This window comes from Acinonyx jubatus, chromosome A1 (genome assembly GCF_027475565.1).
Source record: "Acinonyx jubatus isolate Ajub_Pintada_27869175 chromosome A1, VMU_Ajub_asm_v1.0, whole genome shotgun sequence".
Taxonomy (NCBI): domain Eukaryota; kingdom Metazoa; phylum Chordata; class Mammalia; order Carnivora; family Felidae; genus Acinonyx; species Acinonyx jubatus.
This window is the reverse complement of record NC_069380.1, coordinates 175,578,201-175,595,273: the sequence shown is the minus strand read 5'-3', so window position 1 is coordinate 175,595,273 and position 17,073 is coordinate 175,578,201. Positions and strand designations below refer to the sequence as shown.

At 39.3% G+C, this 17,073-nt stretch overlaps 1 protein-coding gene across 4 annotated transcripts in view; it reads left to right on the top strand.

Annotated features, from left to right (window-relative positions):
• The window catches only part of RANBP17 (RAN binding protein 17), a 328,652-nt gene that overhangs the window by 270,061 nt on the left and 41,518 nt on the right, over positions 1-17,073 (top strand). For all 4 annotated transcript variants that reach the window (XM_027034339.2, XM_053226569.1, XM_027034320.2 and 1 more), the window contains 3 exons: positions 1,533-1,615; positions 13,728-13,942; positions 16,770-16,908. In XM_027034339.2, the coding sequence (XP_026890140.1) occupies positions 1,533-1,615; positions 13,728-13,942; positions 16,770-16,908 (437 nt within the window). The remainder of the gene's footprint in view (positions 1-1,532; positions 1,616-13,727; positions 13,943-16,769; positions 16,909-17,073) is intronic.

Below are 17,073 nucleotides of genomic sequence, written 5' to 3'. Positions count from 1 at the left end.
GCTGCAAGAAGGTAATTGGTTTTACCTCTTTAAAATATGTCATTGTGAATATGGCTTAGCACCAAATTACCTGTCACTTAGCCATCGTGTTTCCTCCGTTCCTCTTGTAAACTATGTGTTGGAAGGGAGATATCCACACAGGGAAGGAGGATGGACTGTAGCTGTAATTTTATCTCTGGTGCTAGGTCTTTCACAGTAATAATTTAAAATTTATTAAATAAGAGGTGGAAAAAGACCTGGCAAATGAAGAAATGTATTATTCTTTTAAAAGCCGTTTTTTAAAACCATTCTCCTATGTACCTTAGATACTGTAGGAAGGGTGGCTATGTTTGTGTTTGATTAAATTATGGTTTTTCAACCAGATAATTGATATTATATATTACTGATACAGCATTTAATACTAAGGGGGAAAGTTACTGCATCGTATATTGTAGAGTATTTTATACCTGCCATAAGCAAATGATTCGTATCTATCTAACACAGTTGTCCTTAGGAGTACCTAGTGAAAATCTGTAATCTCAGAAAATATGTTATCTTGTGTGTATTTCTCTAGAATCTAATGTGAAGTATGTATGTACGTTTCTCTTTAGTCAATAATTGTATGCCAGCAATCAAAAGTTCACAATCTTTCTAGTAAGTTAGAACTGCACCTTATTCTGAAGCATTCTGAGAAAGCATGAAGACGCAACAATTCATCATTCCTGGCAAAGGGACTTTAGCAAGTGTCTTTGCTTTTTTGGTATTGCTTTGCTATGACCTATCTGCATATTTTTGGGTAGTCCTTTAAAAAGCATGCCATTATTTCTTGAAAGCACAGAGACCAGACATATCAGAGCCAACTGAAACCAAACTGATGTTAAAAAGCAAGTATTATGTCAGGATGGCATATGTCAATCCTTTATCCTGTTCCTACTGTTCCCCTACCTGTCAGAAACCAGGGAAGCAGAATCATTCTTATTTAGAACTCCTAGGATTTGTTTCTCTTTATTTGAGCCATGTGCAATGGAAACTCTAGTCTGAATGTAATTTCATGTATTTGAAATATGCTTGAAGTATCAGATGATTAATTATACATATGAGCAGTATTAAAAAATACCTACATCTCCTATCTGTCACTTTAGAATTTGTTTTAAAAATGTTCATTGGGCACGACAGGAGATCACAAACGTAAACCTCTATACAGGTATTTATATAAACTTACAGATACACACCCTGGGGTATTTTGTTAGTATCTATCAGCCACTTTGCATGAAAAGAGAAGAGAGTAAGAAGTCTACGATTTGGGATGTCAGGATATTTTTTTGACAGATACAACTGAAATCTTTGAATCAGTCAGTGAATGAAATTAACTCTTCCTAACTGTCCTAGTATCTTTTACATATTTTATCGACACTTGTTTAATGGAGTGGCATTTTTTAAAAGGGATCATTATACTGCTGCTACTTCTAATAAATGAAAATGCTAGGCACTTTAAATCTACATTTGGTTTCTTTATCTACACGTATAGTCTGGTTTTTTGCTGTATTTCTTAGATCCCAGCGTTTGAATTTTGACGTATCATCTCCTAATGGAATTCTTCTCTTCAGAGAAGCTAGTAAAATGATTTGCACTTATGGTGAGTATCTTTTTCCATATTTGTCTCTGCAATATAACTTTATCTCTTTGGGGGAAAGAAAGATGTTAGTTATTTTGTTCTTTTGAACCTTCCTATCTGTATGAATTTGTGAAGTAGGTAATAGTGCAGAAAGCCAGGTAGCTATCATATTGGCATCGGGAGAAGTAAGTAAGCAGCGTGCCTTTGACTACAAATCATGCCTGACCAACTTGATGAATTTCTTTTGGATAAAATTGCAGTGTCAGTAGGCAAAGGGAATACAACTGGATAGAATATTGAAAAGTTGTAGCGTATTCAAAATTGCGAAAAGTTACATCAGGGAATTTGCTATCATGGATCAAGGAATGCTTAGACCACTATGTCACCAGCACTGAATTTTGGAAAAATATCCTGCTAAAGGGCAGTAAACATTTTATTACAGGGAACTTTTGGGCATTGCACTCTTAGAATCAGAGTTCTACGGTAAAGATAGTCCTCTTCAATTATTGTCACAAAATTTGTTTCGCAGTTAGAATCGAGCCTTAGAACTACCATAAACCCTAATACTTGCCAATTCTGACAGCTTCATCAATGAAATTCTCAACTCACTGAGACCTTTATGTATCCTGGGGATGGGGGTAGGATGGGTAAGAATCCTGTTCCAGTTTGCCGTGCACTGGCTGGCCTCTGCACAGTACTCTTCTTGAGAGATGGTTTCCTGTGTCCTCTTATTCTCTGTTTTCTTTTTTGCCTGTCGGTTCTTGCTTTTCCAAATCAGTAGCCAACTCTGAGTACATTCAGTCTCAAAAGTTGCCCATGATTATCGTATTTCTTTTTGAGAACCTTCCAACAGATTTTACAAAATTTTGCAAAGCCTCTTTAAGACCGTGTGTATTTGTGCATATCTGTAGGAACAACCACTAGAAATGTATTACTTCTTTAAAAGTAAAAGCCTATTTAAAAACAAAAAAAAAGGAGAAAAACAATTGTTTTAAATTGTTTTCACTTTCAAAACCCATTCTGGGACAGGAAGCTGTGTGCCTTGTAGGCCTCTGTTAAAAATGCATAGTTTTAATTGTGCGTTTGATTTTTAGAGTTTCAGATTCTAAGTGTGTGAAAACTACAGGAAGCACCTATTTGAGTCCGTAAACTTGCACTCTCCTATGTTCATCTGTACCAACAACTACACTGTCACCATTTTTGATCTGTTGAAAGTAGACACATTAGAATCATACAAAGTAGAAATGTTTTGCCTCTTAAAGGTAAAAATTAACCCCTTTTCAAATATTCTCAATGCAGTTTGCTTTACTTCCAGTGTATATCTAGCTCCTTCCATTGTCTTAGCATACAAAAATAACATGTCTAGACCATTTTCTAAAATGGTATCTTAGAGAAAGCATAGTTTTTGGAGATTAAAAGATCTGAGTACCAATCGTAGTACCAGCCCTTATCAACTCCATGACCCTCAGCCAAGACACTGTGTTTCTTTGTGCCTAGTTTTCTCACACACAAAAATAGGAACAATGACTCCCTACTGACCTACTTAGAATTCGAGATGGTTAGGTGAGCTACTCCAGGTAAAGGGCTTGGCACAGGGTATGACATGGAATAGACATTTAACCAACATGTGTCTCCTCAATCCAGAGCCATTCTCTTATACTCATAGAACCAGCCTTCTTTGGACAGGGGTTCACTGACCACATCACTTTTTTGTTCAGCTCCTGCTTGGACCACGCTGTCCTGCTTCCTTCTGCCTGTAATAAGTGCTTAGCTTCCATTTACTCACTTTATTTTTTTAATGTTTACTTATTTTTGAGAGGGAGCCAGAGCATGAGCAGGGGAGGAGCAGAGAGAGAGAAGGATACAGAGAATCCAAAGCGGATTCCAGGCTCCGAGCTGTCAGCACAGAGCCCAACGTAGGGCTCGAACTCACAAACCACAAGATCGTGACCTGAGCCAAAGTCGGACACTCAACTGACTGAGCTACCCAGGCGCCCCCTATTTCCTCACTTTTTAAAAGAAAATAATATTTCTCATATGGAACAATGTATGTATATGTAAGAATTTCTTAGTAGTTGATAGAGCTTTAACTCTACACATGTTAGATTTCTGTTACCAGTCACAGTTGTATTTTCCTTCTGCTTTTTTCTCACTCCAGTTCCTTTCACTGTGTGTAATTTTTCCTTTGGGACTGACTCACTATTGTGGTAGGACCAATCGGAGCAGTGCTTTCTCCGCCAGTGTTACTGGACCCCTAGAGCAGAATGTATGTCCAGCCAAGTGACACCAAAAAGAATCTCAGAACAATGCCAAATCTGTAGGCTTCAAAAGCTACCTAGTCCTCTGTCCAGTTGTTTGACATAAGCAAAGAAAGGCATTGTAACAAAAGCTGAGGAAGTTAACTAAGTGAGGATCACATTGGAGGAAGAAGAAGAGGAGGAGACAGAGGTAGAGGAAGGGAAGGAAGACAAGAAACAAGATGAAGAAAAGAGAAAAGAAGAAAAGGAGTAAAGAGGGAAAAAAAACCTTCAAAGCATTCTTGAGAAGGAAAGCTAGTAAGCTTTCTTACTCTAAAGAGAAACTAAGGGATTAAAGTAAGGTATTGCACCTTGGCTTGAAATAATAATAAGGTAGCTTTTATTTTTTAATCAGCTATTATGTGGCTATTCCTATACTAGACCATTTATCATACATTAGCCTATCAGATCCTCAAGGTAGTAGTGTTATCGGCCACTCACTACTCATTTGGCCTTGGCTAAGTTGCTTAGCCTTTCTTGCTTCAGTTTCTTGTTAAACAGAGAAAAGAACACCTACTTCATAAGGTGGTTATGAGGATTCAGTTCAGTTGTGCATAGAAAGCTCTTAGACCAGTTAGCTTCTGTGATCACTATTATGAAGAAATTGAAGCTCATAGAGATTAAGAAACTTGCCAAATATTGCATAGCTAGTAAGTCGCTGAATTGGAATTTCATTCAAAGTCTATATAAATTCAAACGATAGTCTCTCCATATTCCTTATTGCCACTTGGGAGCTGCCACGGGAAGATTGTCCTTGAATATTTATGATGAAGCACTGTTCTTTAACGTATGGTGATTTCTGTCCTAAAACTTAAGGGAAATCAAAGGCTCAGTGGCAAAATGTCCTTCAACTTTGTCAGCAGTGACTTGGACACGTGCACTTTGCATAGAATAATAGAAACATGTTTATCACCCTTCCCTGATTCCCGTGCTGTCCCCCCCCCCCCCCACCATCAGCCAAACTGATTTGATCTGTCTTCACCCTCTGTAATGCCTTGTTGCCCCTTCTTTTACCTCTGGAGTCTTTAATATGCTCATGGAGGGTGATCACGTGGTCTGCCATCCAGCAGGTTGGAAGGTGAGGGAAAGAGTGGGAGGGCACAGAAGAGCAGCAGTGTTTATTTTTTTGGTAAGCCAAGCAGAAGGGAAGGGAAGCCCTCGGAAGAAAGAGGCCAGAACATTCTGCGATCCCTTCTGTCCCCATCCCTCGCTGGGTTTCTTCTCTGCTCACCTCTCATGGGCAGTATTTGGGTAGTCAGTGATAGGGGCCGTGTAGAGTGGGGAGGACTCTTTCCCACATGCACTGATTTGTTGCATATTTTGTGGAACACGTCTACCTCGCTGCTCAGTGAGACTGGCAGAAAAATAATACTTTTGATATGCTGTTTTATTTATCTACATTCTGTCATGATATACTTTGATGTAAGTTTTTAATTTTGCTTCAGCTCTCAGCTGCTCTCGCCGTTACAGCTCAGGGTCAGCAATGAGGTTAGCCACAGTAGCACAAAACAATTTCCTGTTTGTACAGCCCAGGTAACATTTGGATGAGGATTAAATTTTACCACATTTTCTACTAGCCCAAGCCTATTATTTCTAATGAGTTTTAAATTGCTTCAAGAACGTGTATTTCAAAACTTAGTGCTGTGATCCATTCAGCCTGAGCAACTTAATAAAGGAAATTTTTTTCTTGAATTTTTGGTTAAAATGTTGCATGCAGTGTAATAAATGTTATTACTTTGGAAACCTACTTCTCAGTTTTAAGAACTGGATGTTTTTTATGCTCAATTTCCATTTGTCTAATCTTTTCTTCCTTTAGCCCCTGGGTCCTGGTATCTTTAGTGACATCTATTGGTTGAAGAGTGCACAGAAGGGAGAAATCGTGATAATTTTCCTAAGACTAGGCAAAACAGAACTGCTTTTATTCCCTCCTTGGATACCTGATTTAAGAAAGTTCAGTGTGTGAAAATCTAAACTTTAAAAATGGATGGAACAGCCATGAGTATTCACTATATGTAAGAATTTACATCAGGGCTCTTTAAAGCAGTATGTGCTCCAGGTGCATTTAAGGTATGACTTAATCACATGCTTAAATTGGATTGGTAAAGCAATGTACAAGCCACTGTTATTTATCGTGACCTAGAAAACAGACCATGGTTTTCTAACTGGCTTTTGCAGAGCCCTGGAGATCTGAAAAGGACCATAGTGGGCCTCCAGATAGCAGGGAGGAGGACACCCTACTGCCACTTTGACCAGAACCACCCTGCTGTATAGTTGCACCAGATTTGTTTGTAAAAGCGAGTCACTTTTTTGACCACTTGTGGGGTTTTTTGTAAAAGAGCTTGAAAATTACTGGCATGTGCTATTAGAAGCATTGTGAGAACGAAGGATTATGATTATATATTTATGTTTGATTACCAAAGAAAAGCTGAAGAACGCATTGGTCCTGAGATAACTAAAGTCTTAATAAATGTCTCCAGGAAATAACAGTTCTGGAAAACAAACTATCCAGGAACCATGTACGTGGCCTTAGATCTTACTGGAAACTTGGATGGGGACATAGAGTGTCAAAGTAGTATTAAAGTAAAGCTCATGATAGAATGACCGACACCTTGAGGATACCAGCACCAGGATCAGGTGGCTTGCAAAAGCAAGACCTTGGGGAACATGTTCCACAGTAGATCCACACATACCAGACGTGCCCCCTTTTGCAAACAAGCAAATAATACTACATAAGCTATTAAATAAGGAAGAGTGATGTCCAACCAGTCGCTTAGGGTTCAGTGGATTCTTTCATCCATGCAGCTAACAGTTACTGAGCATTTACTATGTGTCTGATATTGTGAGAGTTACAATGGATAGGGTAAGAAATAAGACGCACAAAAAAGAATCTTACTGATTCTTCTCTTGAGGAACTTGAGTTCTTCAGGGGATTCAGTCAAGTAAATGAAGACTTATGATGCACTGCGCTCACTTTTATACTTGAGAAGCATACAGAGTGCTATGGTAGCCCAGAAGTTTCTAACTCAAACTGAGGAGTCAAACAAGGAAGAACTTTTTTTTAAGTTTATTTATTTTAAGAGAGAGAGAGAGAAAGAGAGCGAGCATGGGCAGGGGAGGGGCAGAGAAAGAGAGTGAATCCAATGCAGGCTCCTCACTGTCAGCATGGAGCCTGATGCAGAGCTCAAACTCACCAACCACGAGATCATGACCTGAGCCGAAACCAAGAGTCAATTGCTTTTCCAACTGAGCCACCCAGGCATCCCAAGGGACAGTTTTTTAAAGGAATAGAATAGGGCCCAGAAGTTTGAAGAGGGCATTTCAAGCAGACAGTAGCTGCTTTTACAAAACTATATAAATATAAAAAGTAGCATGCTCTGTTAGCAAACTGCAGAATTTCAGAATTGCTATAGAGAATAGAAAGTGAAAATCCTGATTATCTCATCATTCAAAGATAACCGTCATTATCAGTTTAGTGTGTGCTTTAAGTGATTTTTAAGTTTATTTAAGTAATCTCTACACCCAACGTAAGGCTTGAACTCAAAACCTCAAGATCAAGAGTCATATGCTCTCTCGAATGAGCCAGCCAGGTGCTTACCATATTTGTGGTCATATTATAATTTATTTAATCATTCACCTTTTGATAAATGTTAATTTTTTTATACACATATAATTTTTCACCGTTACATACTTTGTTTCAGTAAGCAACTTTGACATGCAGTTTCATGAGCTTCATTTGTTCAACAAATGTACCCTGGGAACAGCAGGCACTGTTATTGACTCTTTGGATACATCAGTGAGCAAAACTGAAAAAGGCATTATTTAGCATGTTAATAACTGGAATTTTAAAAAAAGAAAGAGAAATTCAGGAGAAGGAACAATAGAAGTACTAGGGATTGGGAAAGGTGTTGTAGTAACTTGAGTAAAGGTGACATTTGAGCAAAGACTTGCAGTAAATGAGGGAGTTAGTCATGTGAATATCTCTGGGCAGAGTATTCCAGGCTGAGAGAATACCAAGTTTTAGGGTCCTGAGGCACCAGTGTATCTGGCATGTCTGCAGAGCAGCAAAGAGATTAGTAGCTGGATCAAAGTAAACAAAAGGGAAAGTTGTAACAAGAGTAATGTCATATAGTGTCATTCTTGTAGACAGTAATCAGGACTTTAGCTCAAGTGAAATAGAGGGACTTTAGAATGTTTTGAGCAGATGAATAACATTTGCTACTGGCTTTGACCAAGGTGATAGTGGGAGTGGTGAGAAATAGTTCGATTCTGGATGTACTTTGAAGGTAAAGCAAATCAGATTTCTTGATGGATTGGAAATATGGCATGAGAGAAATAATGTAGTCAAGGAATTTTGGCATGAACAACTGGAAGGATGAAGTCACCATTAACTGAGATGCATGTGAAAGGGATCAAAAGTTCCATTTTGGTCCTGTTCAGTTTGAGATGTTAATTAGATATCCCAGTAGGAATATTGAATATAGACTTGGCTATCTGAGTCTGAGGTTTGGAAGTTAGGTCTGATCTAGAGAAAAAATGTGGAAGTCATTGACTCTTAGATGGTATTTAAAGCTGTAAAACCAAGGTAAGATCCCCTAGGTGATGGGTGAATATGCATCTAGAAGACTTAGGTTTGAGTCCTGGGGCACTTCAGTGTCAGGGGTAAAGGAGAAGAGGAGCAACCAGCAAAGGAAAGTGAGAAGGAGCAAGAACTGAAGAGAAGATCGGGGTATGTGCCTTGGAAGACAAGGAAGAAGAGGTAGTTAACTGTGTCAAAAGCTGGCAGTGAATCAAGTAAGATAAGGACTAAGAGTTAACCATTACATTTAGCAACAAGGCAGTCATTGGGAACCTTGAAAAAGAGCGTTCTCAGTGGAGTGGGCATAAAAGAGAATGAGAGGAGGGGTGCCTGTGTGGCTCAGTCAGTTACGCGTCCTACTCTTGATTTCGGTTCAGATCATGATCTCATGGTTCGTGGATTCAAGCCCCGCATTGGACTCGCACAGAGCCTTCTTGGGATTCTCTGTCTCCCTCTCTCTGCTTCTCACCCGCTCACTCTTGCTCTCTCCCTTTCTCTCTCTCAAAATAAATATTTTTTTAAAAAAAGAGAAAGAATGAAAGGAGACGAAGACAATGAAAACAGTTCTTTGGAAGAGTTTTATTACAAAGGGGAGTACTATCTAGCAGAGAGGTAGGGCCAAGAGAAGGTGTTTTTTGTTTTTTGTTTTAAAATGGAAGATATAATAGCATAGCCTGTATTTCAATGAGTTGATCTAATAGGAAAACAAGATTGCATAGGAGAAAAAGGAGAAATTTATTGGTGCTTTGTCCTTAAGCACATAAGAGGAGATGGCATATGTTGAACATATTGGAGGGTTGGCTTTTACAGGAGACAGTGTAACTGCAGATGCTGGTAGATAGGTAGATATTGTAATGAACTTCTAGAATTAGAATATGTGTCCAGAAGTGGATTTACACATTTTTTATATTTTTAATAAATATGACCAAATTGCCCTCTAGAATGATTACACTAATTTATGTTCCCAACAACTTGCTTATTTTCCTGCCCCCTCATCAACACTGCATTGTTTAATCTCTTTCAATCTGAAACGGAAATACTATATTCCTTTCCACTCTTCATAGCTTCAATTCTGTCCCAAACCATTTATGTCCAGGGGCCTCGAAAGACAGAGTAGGTTGAGTGACCTAAAGTAAAGGAATGTCGGCAAGCTTGTGGTTCTCTTCCCATAACTGTTCTGATGATGAATGAAGACATTCAACCTATAGAGCTGTCAGCTGAATATCACCTTAAAATTTTAGAGATTAAGAGGGAAAAAGAAAACGTAAATCAATGTAAGGGATTGCTTTATAAGCCAGGAAATAACATTGTTCGTACTAACGGTTCTTCCTGGTACAAGATACTACTATAGTATTTTATCCCCTCAGCGTTCTTTTTTTAAGTATTCTTCTGAGGACACAGAGAACTGGTAGACTATAGAGCAAAGAACCACACTGTGACCCCATACAGCCAATTCTCTATTGAAGGAACAGAGGGAAGATGTTCCAAGACATAGCATTGACCTTACTTTGAATCGCATATTAGAAGGAAGTGTATTATGCTACACAGCCAGCTTCAGCTCCCCCTCTTTTCCCGGCCATAGCCCCCCATGTGTGAACTTACAGGCTACTAGACTTGAGAAAGAAATGAACCCACAGGAGTATGCATTGTCATATTTACATTTACTGAGCGAGCGCTGTGCCAGTTACTATGGTAAGCGCTTTACATGTGCTGTCTCCTTTACTCCACATAAGAGCCTTGTGTGTTTTACGTACTTTAATTATCCTGATTTTATAAATGAGGAAACTGACTTACAGAGATTAACAATCTGCTCAGACACCGAGGTAGTAAGGAAAGAGGTAGGCTTCAACCCCAATCAGTATGAGTCAGAAGCCCACCCGGTTCATTACTCCCTTATGCACTGTATTTCTGTCTTCTGTTAGAATACTGTCTTTTATATAGTTCTCCACCGGACACCTGTGAAAGAAGATCACTCTTCTTTGGGTGTAGGAAGCCTCTTTTGAAGGAGACATTATAGAGTCAGTCACTCAGGGAAGAGGTGGGGTCTCAGAAGGAAGAAGAGTTTAAAAAAAAAAAAAAAAAAAAAAAGACCTGAAAGTAGATCTCAGGTAAACAGAAGTGGAGATTTTGCGTTTTTTAATGTATATCCTTCTCTGAATCTAGATCGGTACTTCTGAGTGCTGGAAGCTAACCCCAAAACAAAAACAAAAAGGTTTCTCCAAAAAGGACAGAGAATAGAGGTTAAGAAAAGAGAACCCAAGCAATTAATATAAGCAAATGATAAGCTGAATTACCAGTATCTGGAGTCCTCTGTGCTTATTTTTCAGGTTTTTTTTTCCCCTTATCATTTAGTGAGATTTCCTGCTGCAGCATGCACAAGAGTAAGAATGGCAGTGCTGTGGCACCTGTGCCTCCCACTGGAAGTTCCCCCCACTATTGCCCTCGGCCAGGTTATCCATCAATTCCCAGCATTCTTGTCCGGAGCCCCAGAGGAGCCTCCACACCCCTCTCTCCCAGGCCTAACGTTAAGAATGTACGGTATCTCATTCCCCTGCCCCCAATTATGGCATTTTAAGCTTGTTTTTGGGAGGGGGGGTGCAATCCAATTTCAGTAAGTACTGTTCAGTGACACATACTGAATAAAGCTGAGTCGGAGTGAGTAAATGACTTGGCCAAGCCTTCTCTTCCAGAGTCTTTCATAGCCACCACGGAATGCTGAGGTACCTGAGCACAGTGAGGTACAACTTTCTATTTCAAAAGTATTACTCGTTCTCCTTTTCAAAGGTCACAAGGCTACACTAATTAACTTGTTTAATTAAAATAAATTAACACAGATGTGTCTGACACAGGCCAAAAGACATGTATTTTAGGTTGCAACTTCAACACAGAGATGAAAGTTGTGATTCTAAATAAGTAATCCTTCTTGATGATAGGTTATCCAATCTTTAAATCAAAATTTTTGTACCATCACCGTTCTTGGTCTGCCCATTCCATCTTTGCTGTAGAATATAAGACCTTTACTTCTCCCATAAGGACATGAGCATAAAAAGACCCCAAAAGATGATCCAGTTTTCTCCCGTTGACCTGGGCCTTTCCAACAAACCCAAAATGTGTAGTCCACACATAACCCCCAGATTATCCTAGCTCCTTTCATCACATGTAAGCAGTGCTTTCCTTTTCCGAGGACAGAGAGGACAGGGGAATGTCTACCTTGGTTTATACTGAATTTGAGGCGAAGGTAAAAAGGCAGTGGTTGAGAACTGTCTTCTCCTGCAGCATCCTGCTTTTGCGGACCTCCATACCTGTGCGCATAATCTACCTAGCACACACTCCTCGCCCTCCAAGTCTTCCTTCCTCCAAGAAAACCGGGCTTGATCCTTGAGAAATAGCCTGTTCTGTGAAGCCTTTCCCCACTGACCTCCTGGCCAAGCAGAGTCAGTCTCTTCTTCTGTTTCCCTAACATTTTAACCCAATCTCTCTGTGTTTGTCACATTTTATGAAATCATTGATTTATAAATCTATTTCTCCCACCAGACTGAACTTCTTCAGAATAGAGATTTTATTTCCTTTGTTTATCCCAGCACCTCACACATAATAGCTGTTAAGTAAATGCTGTCATATTGAGTTGAATCTTTATGGAACTTACTCTCTAAATTAGGATGAGGTCATGAGAGAGGGTACGGGATTTGGTGTGGAGTAAATTCCAGGGTCTGTCTCACCCCTCTTACAGTACACACGTGGTTACTGTAATATACATATCAGTCAGGATTCAAACAGGGAAAAAAACAAGCACTATGACACTGACAGAACAGGGAACTTGTTTTATGAACCAGACTTTGTACAGTCTTGGGCAAAGATGGGAAAATAGGTCAAAGGGGGGAATTGAAAATTCAGAAGAAAAACCACTGATCAGCCCTCCTGAAACAATGGCCTGGGTGGACAAGTTGGAGCTTGCAGGGAATTCTAGCAGCTGGAAGTGTCACTTCCAGCTGCTAGAATGGAACCATGAAAGGATGTGGGGTCAGAGGGAACTGGTGTAGGGTAGAAGTCAATGGAAAACGGCTGCCTTTGCATAGCTGCCAGCCTGGAAGTCTGCTGCAGAGTAGTTGGTGATGGGCTTGGAGTCATTCGTCAGCAGGACTGGTGGTTCTAGACACAGAGGAGGAAAGAACACGGACAAACTGAAACCCAGCGGCATTTCTACTGTTTTTTCTCACTCTGGTCACAGTGACCTTCACAAAAGCGTGGCTGCTACTTCACTTCCACCTTACAAATCTCACACAAATTTCTCTCTTGCCCAATTCTAGCCCACAACCATAAAGGGAAATGCATTCTGGGAAAGTTAGTTCTTGTGTAGCCAAATTGGCACAGTACAAAGCCACAACAATGCACCTCTACATTTTGTAAGTTGAATTTAGTTTCAATTTTAGCAGTACTCACTTAAATAGGAAAACACAGAGCTAAGAAACATGTAGGACTTTATAGTTTTTTTAAAGGCATTCTTGGGTATTGCCTAAAAACATGCCTTACTAGCACACATTTCAGAAACAAATTGTTGGTTATAAATGCTAACCGGTATTAAAATTTTTAAGGTGATTATATAAACATTTCTTTATCTTTTGATGGACAACATAGAATTTAAGTACAGTTTTAAAAACCATCTCTTGAGATCTTCTGAAAAATGACGGAAGGAAAAAGGAAGTAACATTTGTTATGTACTGTGCCGAGGATTTCTTGTGCGTCTTATTTCATTTAATTCATATACCAAACCTGCGAGGCTCCTAAAAGTGAAGTAACTCAAGATCAAATTCATGTAAAACTGCTGGAACTTCATCCCAGAATTTAGCGTAACTTATATCTTAGCCTAGGCTTTTTCTCTTGACTTAGTTGGTTGTTTACTCCTACGTTTCTAATGTCTTGTTGAAGAGGAGATAACACATATATTAAAATATGTAAAGTGAACTAATCTTAAGAGTGCAACTCAATGAATTTTTCCATATCTACCTGCATATTCGTATAATCACCACCTAGATAAAAACATAAAACTTTGCCAGTACCCTTGATTGGTTTTCTTTGGGCCGTTTGTGCTTCCCAGGTAAACTGCCTTAAATATTTGCATTTTTCGTTACACGGATGGTGTAATTCTTGGAACAATGCTAGGAGGAGGTGAACATTAGCGGTGAAGTGAAAATGTTAAATAATGTGCCTTGAATTACATCTACTTATATCACTTTCTCTGTCTGCTTTTACCCTAAAACAGGTAATCAGATCCTGTCCCTTGGGAGCCTCTCAAAAGATCAGATTTATCCAATGAAACTCAAGGGCATCTCCATCTGCTATTCAGCTCTGAAATCTGCCTTGTGTGGAAATTATGTCAGCTTTGGCGTCTTCAAGTTGTATGGGGACAACCATTTTGACAATGTACTCCAGGCCTTTGTCAAAATGCTGCTGTCAGTGTCCCACAGTGACTTGCTAGTAAGCAATCGTGCATCACGGGAGTCTTTGTGTGAAATGTGAAGTAACACCACCACAGGCTTGGAATGGTTACAGTGAAGCCCAGGGAGTTAGAATAGCACCAGAACATTGTTATGTTTTAGGACAGCATCTTGATTTAACTCGCAGAATTTGAGCAACTATAGTGGCTGTGTTTCTATAATTAAATGTGCAGTTTTGAAAACTGCAGCTACCACCGTCTGATGGATCGGTCCTCCAGAGTGCTCCAGGTTCTGCATCTAGAGAAAATGTCATCAGCAATTTCAACTGATTGCTTACAACTATACTCATAATTCAAAACAGGTCTGTCTCTTGGAGCAGAAATGCAGGATCGGCTGCAGGATCTTCTCCTTCCTTCTTCCTTCCTCCTCCTATGCCCTCTACTTCCCCTACTGTTTGGCTTTCCTTTGCATGAAAATTCTGGTGTGGCGGAAGGAGTGCTGAAATCAAAGTTGAGCGTGCGGGTGCATAGTCTCAACTCTGCCACTCGCTAGTCATTTACCTTGAATAAATCACCTTCTCTATTTCTCCAGGCTTTAATTTCCTCACCTTTAAAATGAGTAAATTAAACAAAGTGATCTCCAGGTCCCTTTTCAACTCTACCGTCTAGTTTCTATGATCTATGTCAGTGGTTTTCAAACTTTGAGGCCCATCAGAATCACCTAGGGTGCTTGTTGGAAATTTAAATTTCCAGGCTCCTCCACTGAGCTGTGTCGTTATCACACTTTTTTTTAAACACCTCTGCATGATTGCACAAAAGCTAATATATGCCCAATGTGGCTGCAGTAATTACTTCAATAACAGCCAAATTCATGCTCAGGTGTAGTTCAGGCTTTACCACCTGCTCCCTGCCAAAGTTGCAGCTAAGATCTAGGGGGCCTTTGGTCAGCCTGAGTCATCCTGGACAAGAATGGGCTAGTGGCACCCTCTTCCACCGTTCTAAGTCTTAATGGAACCACATCTCCAGCTAAAGTGGTTAAGCCTTAGTAGTAGAGCAGAATGCTCATTGAAGGCTGCCTGTGTGACAGAAATTACAGACTAGAAACTTGACTCAGATCAACCATGCATTAACAGACACCTCACTGAGAAGACACTTCACTATAGTTGAGGTCCACCAAAAAAACTGATTGTAGCTCCAGGAATTTCTCTCATCTTTTTTCTAACAGGCAATCAAATCTCTAATTCACTAATTCTCAAAATTGAGGATGCATAGGATTCCCTTTATGTATGTAAAATGCATGTTTTAGGACCTCATTCCAGAGCTTTTCATTTAGTGAGTCTGGAGTGGGGATCAGGAAACTGCATTTTTAGCAAGCACCCCATGTGACCTCATGGAGGTGGCCTTAATCTCACTTTAATAAATACTACTCTGGTTTATTTCTCTTATGAGTGTTGTGCTTCTTTGGTATTGGCTTGAGTTTCATTTGAAGTTTTCCAGGGATCTTTCTCATGCACTTATCTTTTGCTCATAGTATATAGCAAATATTAAGCCATTGACCAAATTATGATTTAATTAGATGGAAAGGCACTCTGTAAGTACAACAGACCATGATGCCAAATCCTATTATAACAGCAAAAGCTTTGTGTTAAAAAAAAAAAAAAAAAAAAAGGCTGCCTTACTGCTAGTAATAACTGTTCAGAGTTACAATATCTCCATCCAGAAAATAATTGTCTTTTTTTTTTTCAATTTAAATTTCAGTTAACATGAAGTGCAGTATTGGTTTCAGGAGTAGAATTCAGTGATTCATCACTTACATACAACAGCCAGTGCTCATCACTACAAGTGCCCTCCTTAATACCCATCACCCATTTAACCCATCCCCCCCACCCACCTCCCTCCATCAACCCTCAGTTTTTTCTGTCTCTCTTGTGGTTTGTTTCCCTCCCTTGTCTTTTTCCTCCACTTCCCATAGATTTATCTGCTTCGTTTCTTAAATTCCACATATGAGTGAAATCCTATGGTATTTGTCTTTCTCTGATGGACTTATTTCACTTAGCATGATACATTCTAGCTCCATCTACGCCGTTGCAATTGGCAAGCTCTTATTCTTTTTGATGACTGAATAATATTCCTGTGTGTGTGTGTGTGTGTGTGTGTGTGTCTACGTCTACGTACCACATCTTTATCCATTCATCAGTCAGTGGACATTTGGGCTCTCTCCATAGTTTTGCTATTGTTGATAATGCTTCTATAAACATTGAAGTGCATGTACCCCTTCCAATCTGTATCTTTGTATCCTTTGGGTAAATACCGTATAGTGCAATTGCTGGATCATAGGGTAACTCTATTTTTAGTTGTTTTTTTTAATATGAAATTTATTGTTAAATTAGTTTCCATACAACACCTAGTGTTCATCCCAACGGGTGCCCTCCTCAGTCCCGATCACCCACTTTACCCTCCCTCCCACCCCCCATCAACCCTCAGTTTATTCTCAATGTTTAAGAGTCTCTAATGGTTTGGCTCCCTCCCTCTCTAACTTTTTTTTTTTTGAGGAAGAATTCAGTCTTCTAAATTCCATACTACAGAATTTTATTTGCATTTAAGTGTTATCCATGTAAGGTAAAATTGAGGATACTTTCTGTGCTATATCTTCAAATTAGGATTTCTAGAGATCAAGAGATTCCTATTAGAACCCCCTTAAATACCGAATTGAGAATCATGTGTTTGTCATTTGTTCCATGTATTTATTTTATATATTTATATTTAGGTAGGTTTATATTTTCTAATATTATAAATGGCAGTTTCCACTAGACCTTAACATGTCTTTTGCTTCCCAGTGGCTTGACACTTGGTATCTCTGTGTTTTAGCAATATCGGAAACTGAGCCAGTCTTACTATCCACTCCTGGAGTGTCTCACCCAGGACCACATGAGCTTCATCACCAACTTAGAGCCTCCTGTACTGCTGTATGTTCTCACATCTATCTCCGAGGGACTCACTACTCTTGGTAAGTATTGTGGAGAACATGATTTCCAGAGGAAAAACTTGATTGTGGTCTCTTAATGTATGTGCTTACTAAGATGATCATCCTACAGATAGGAAAAAATTATGTACCCAAACTAAGAGATTATTTCATAATTATTGCTTGCAAGTGAGAAAATGCCTTTTTGTA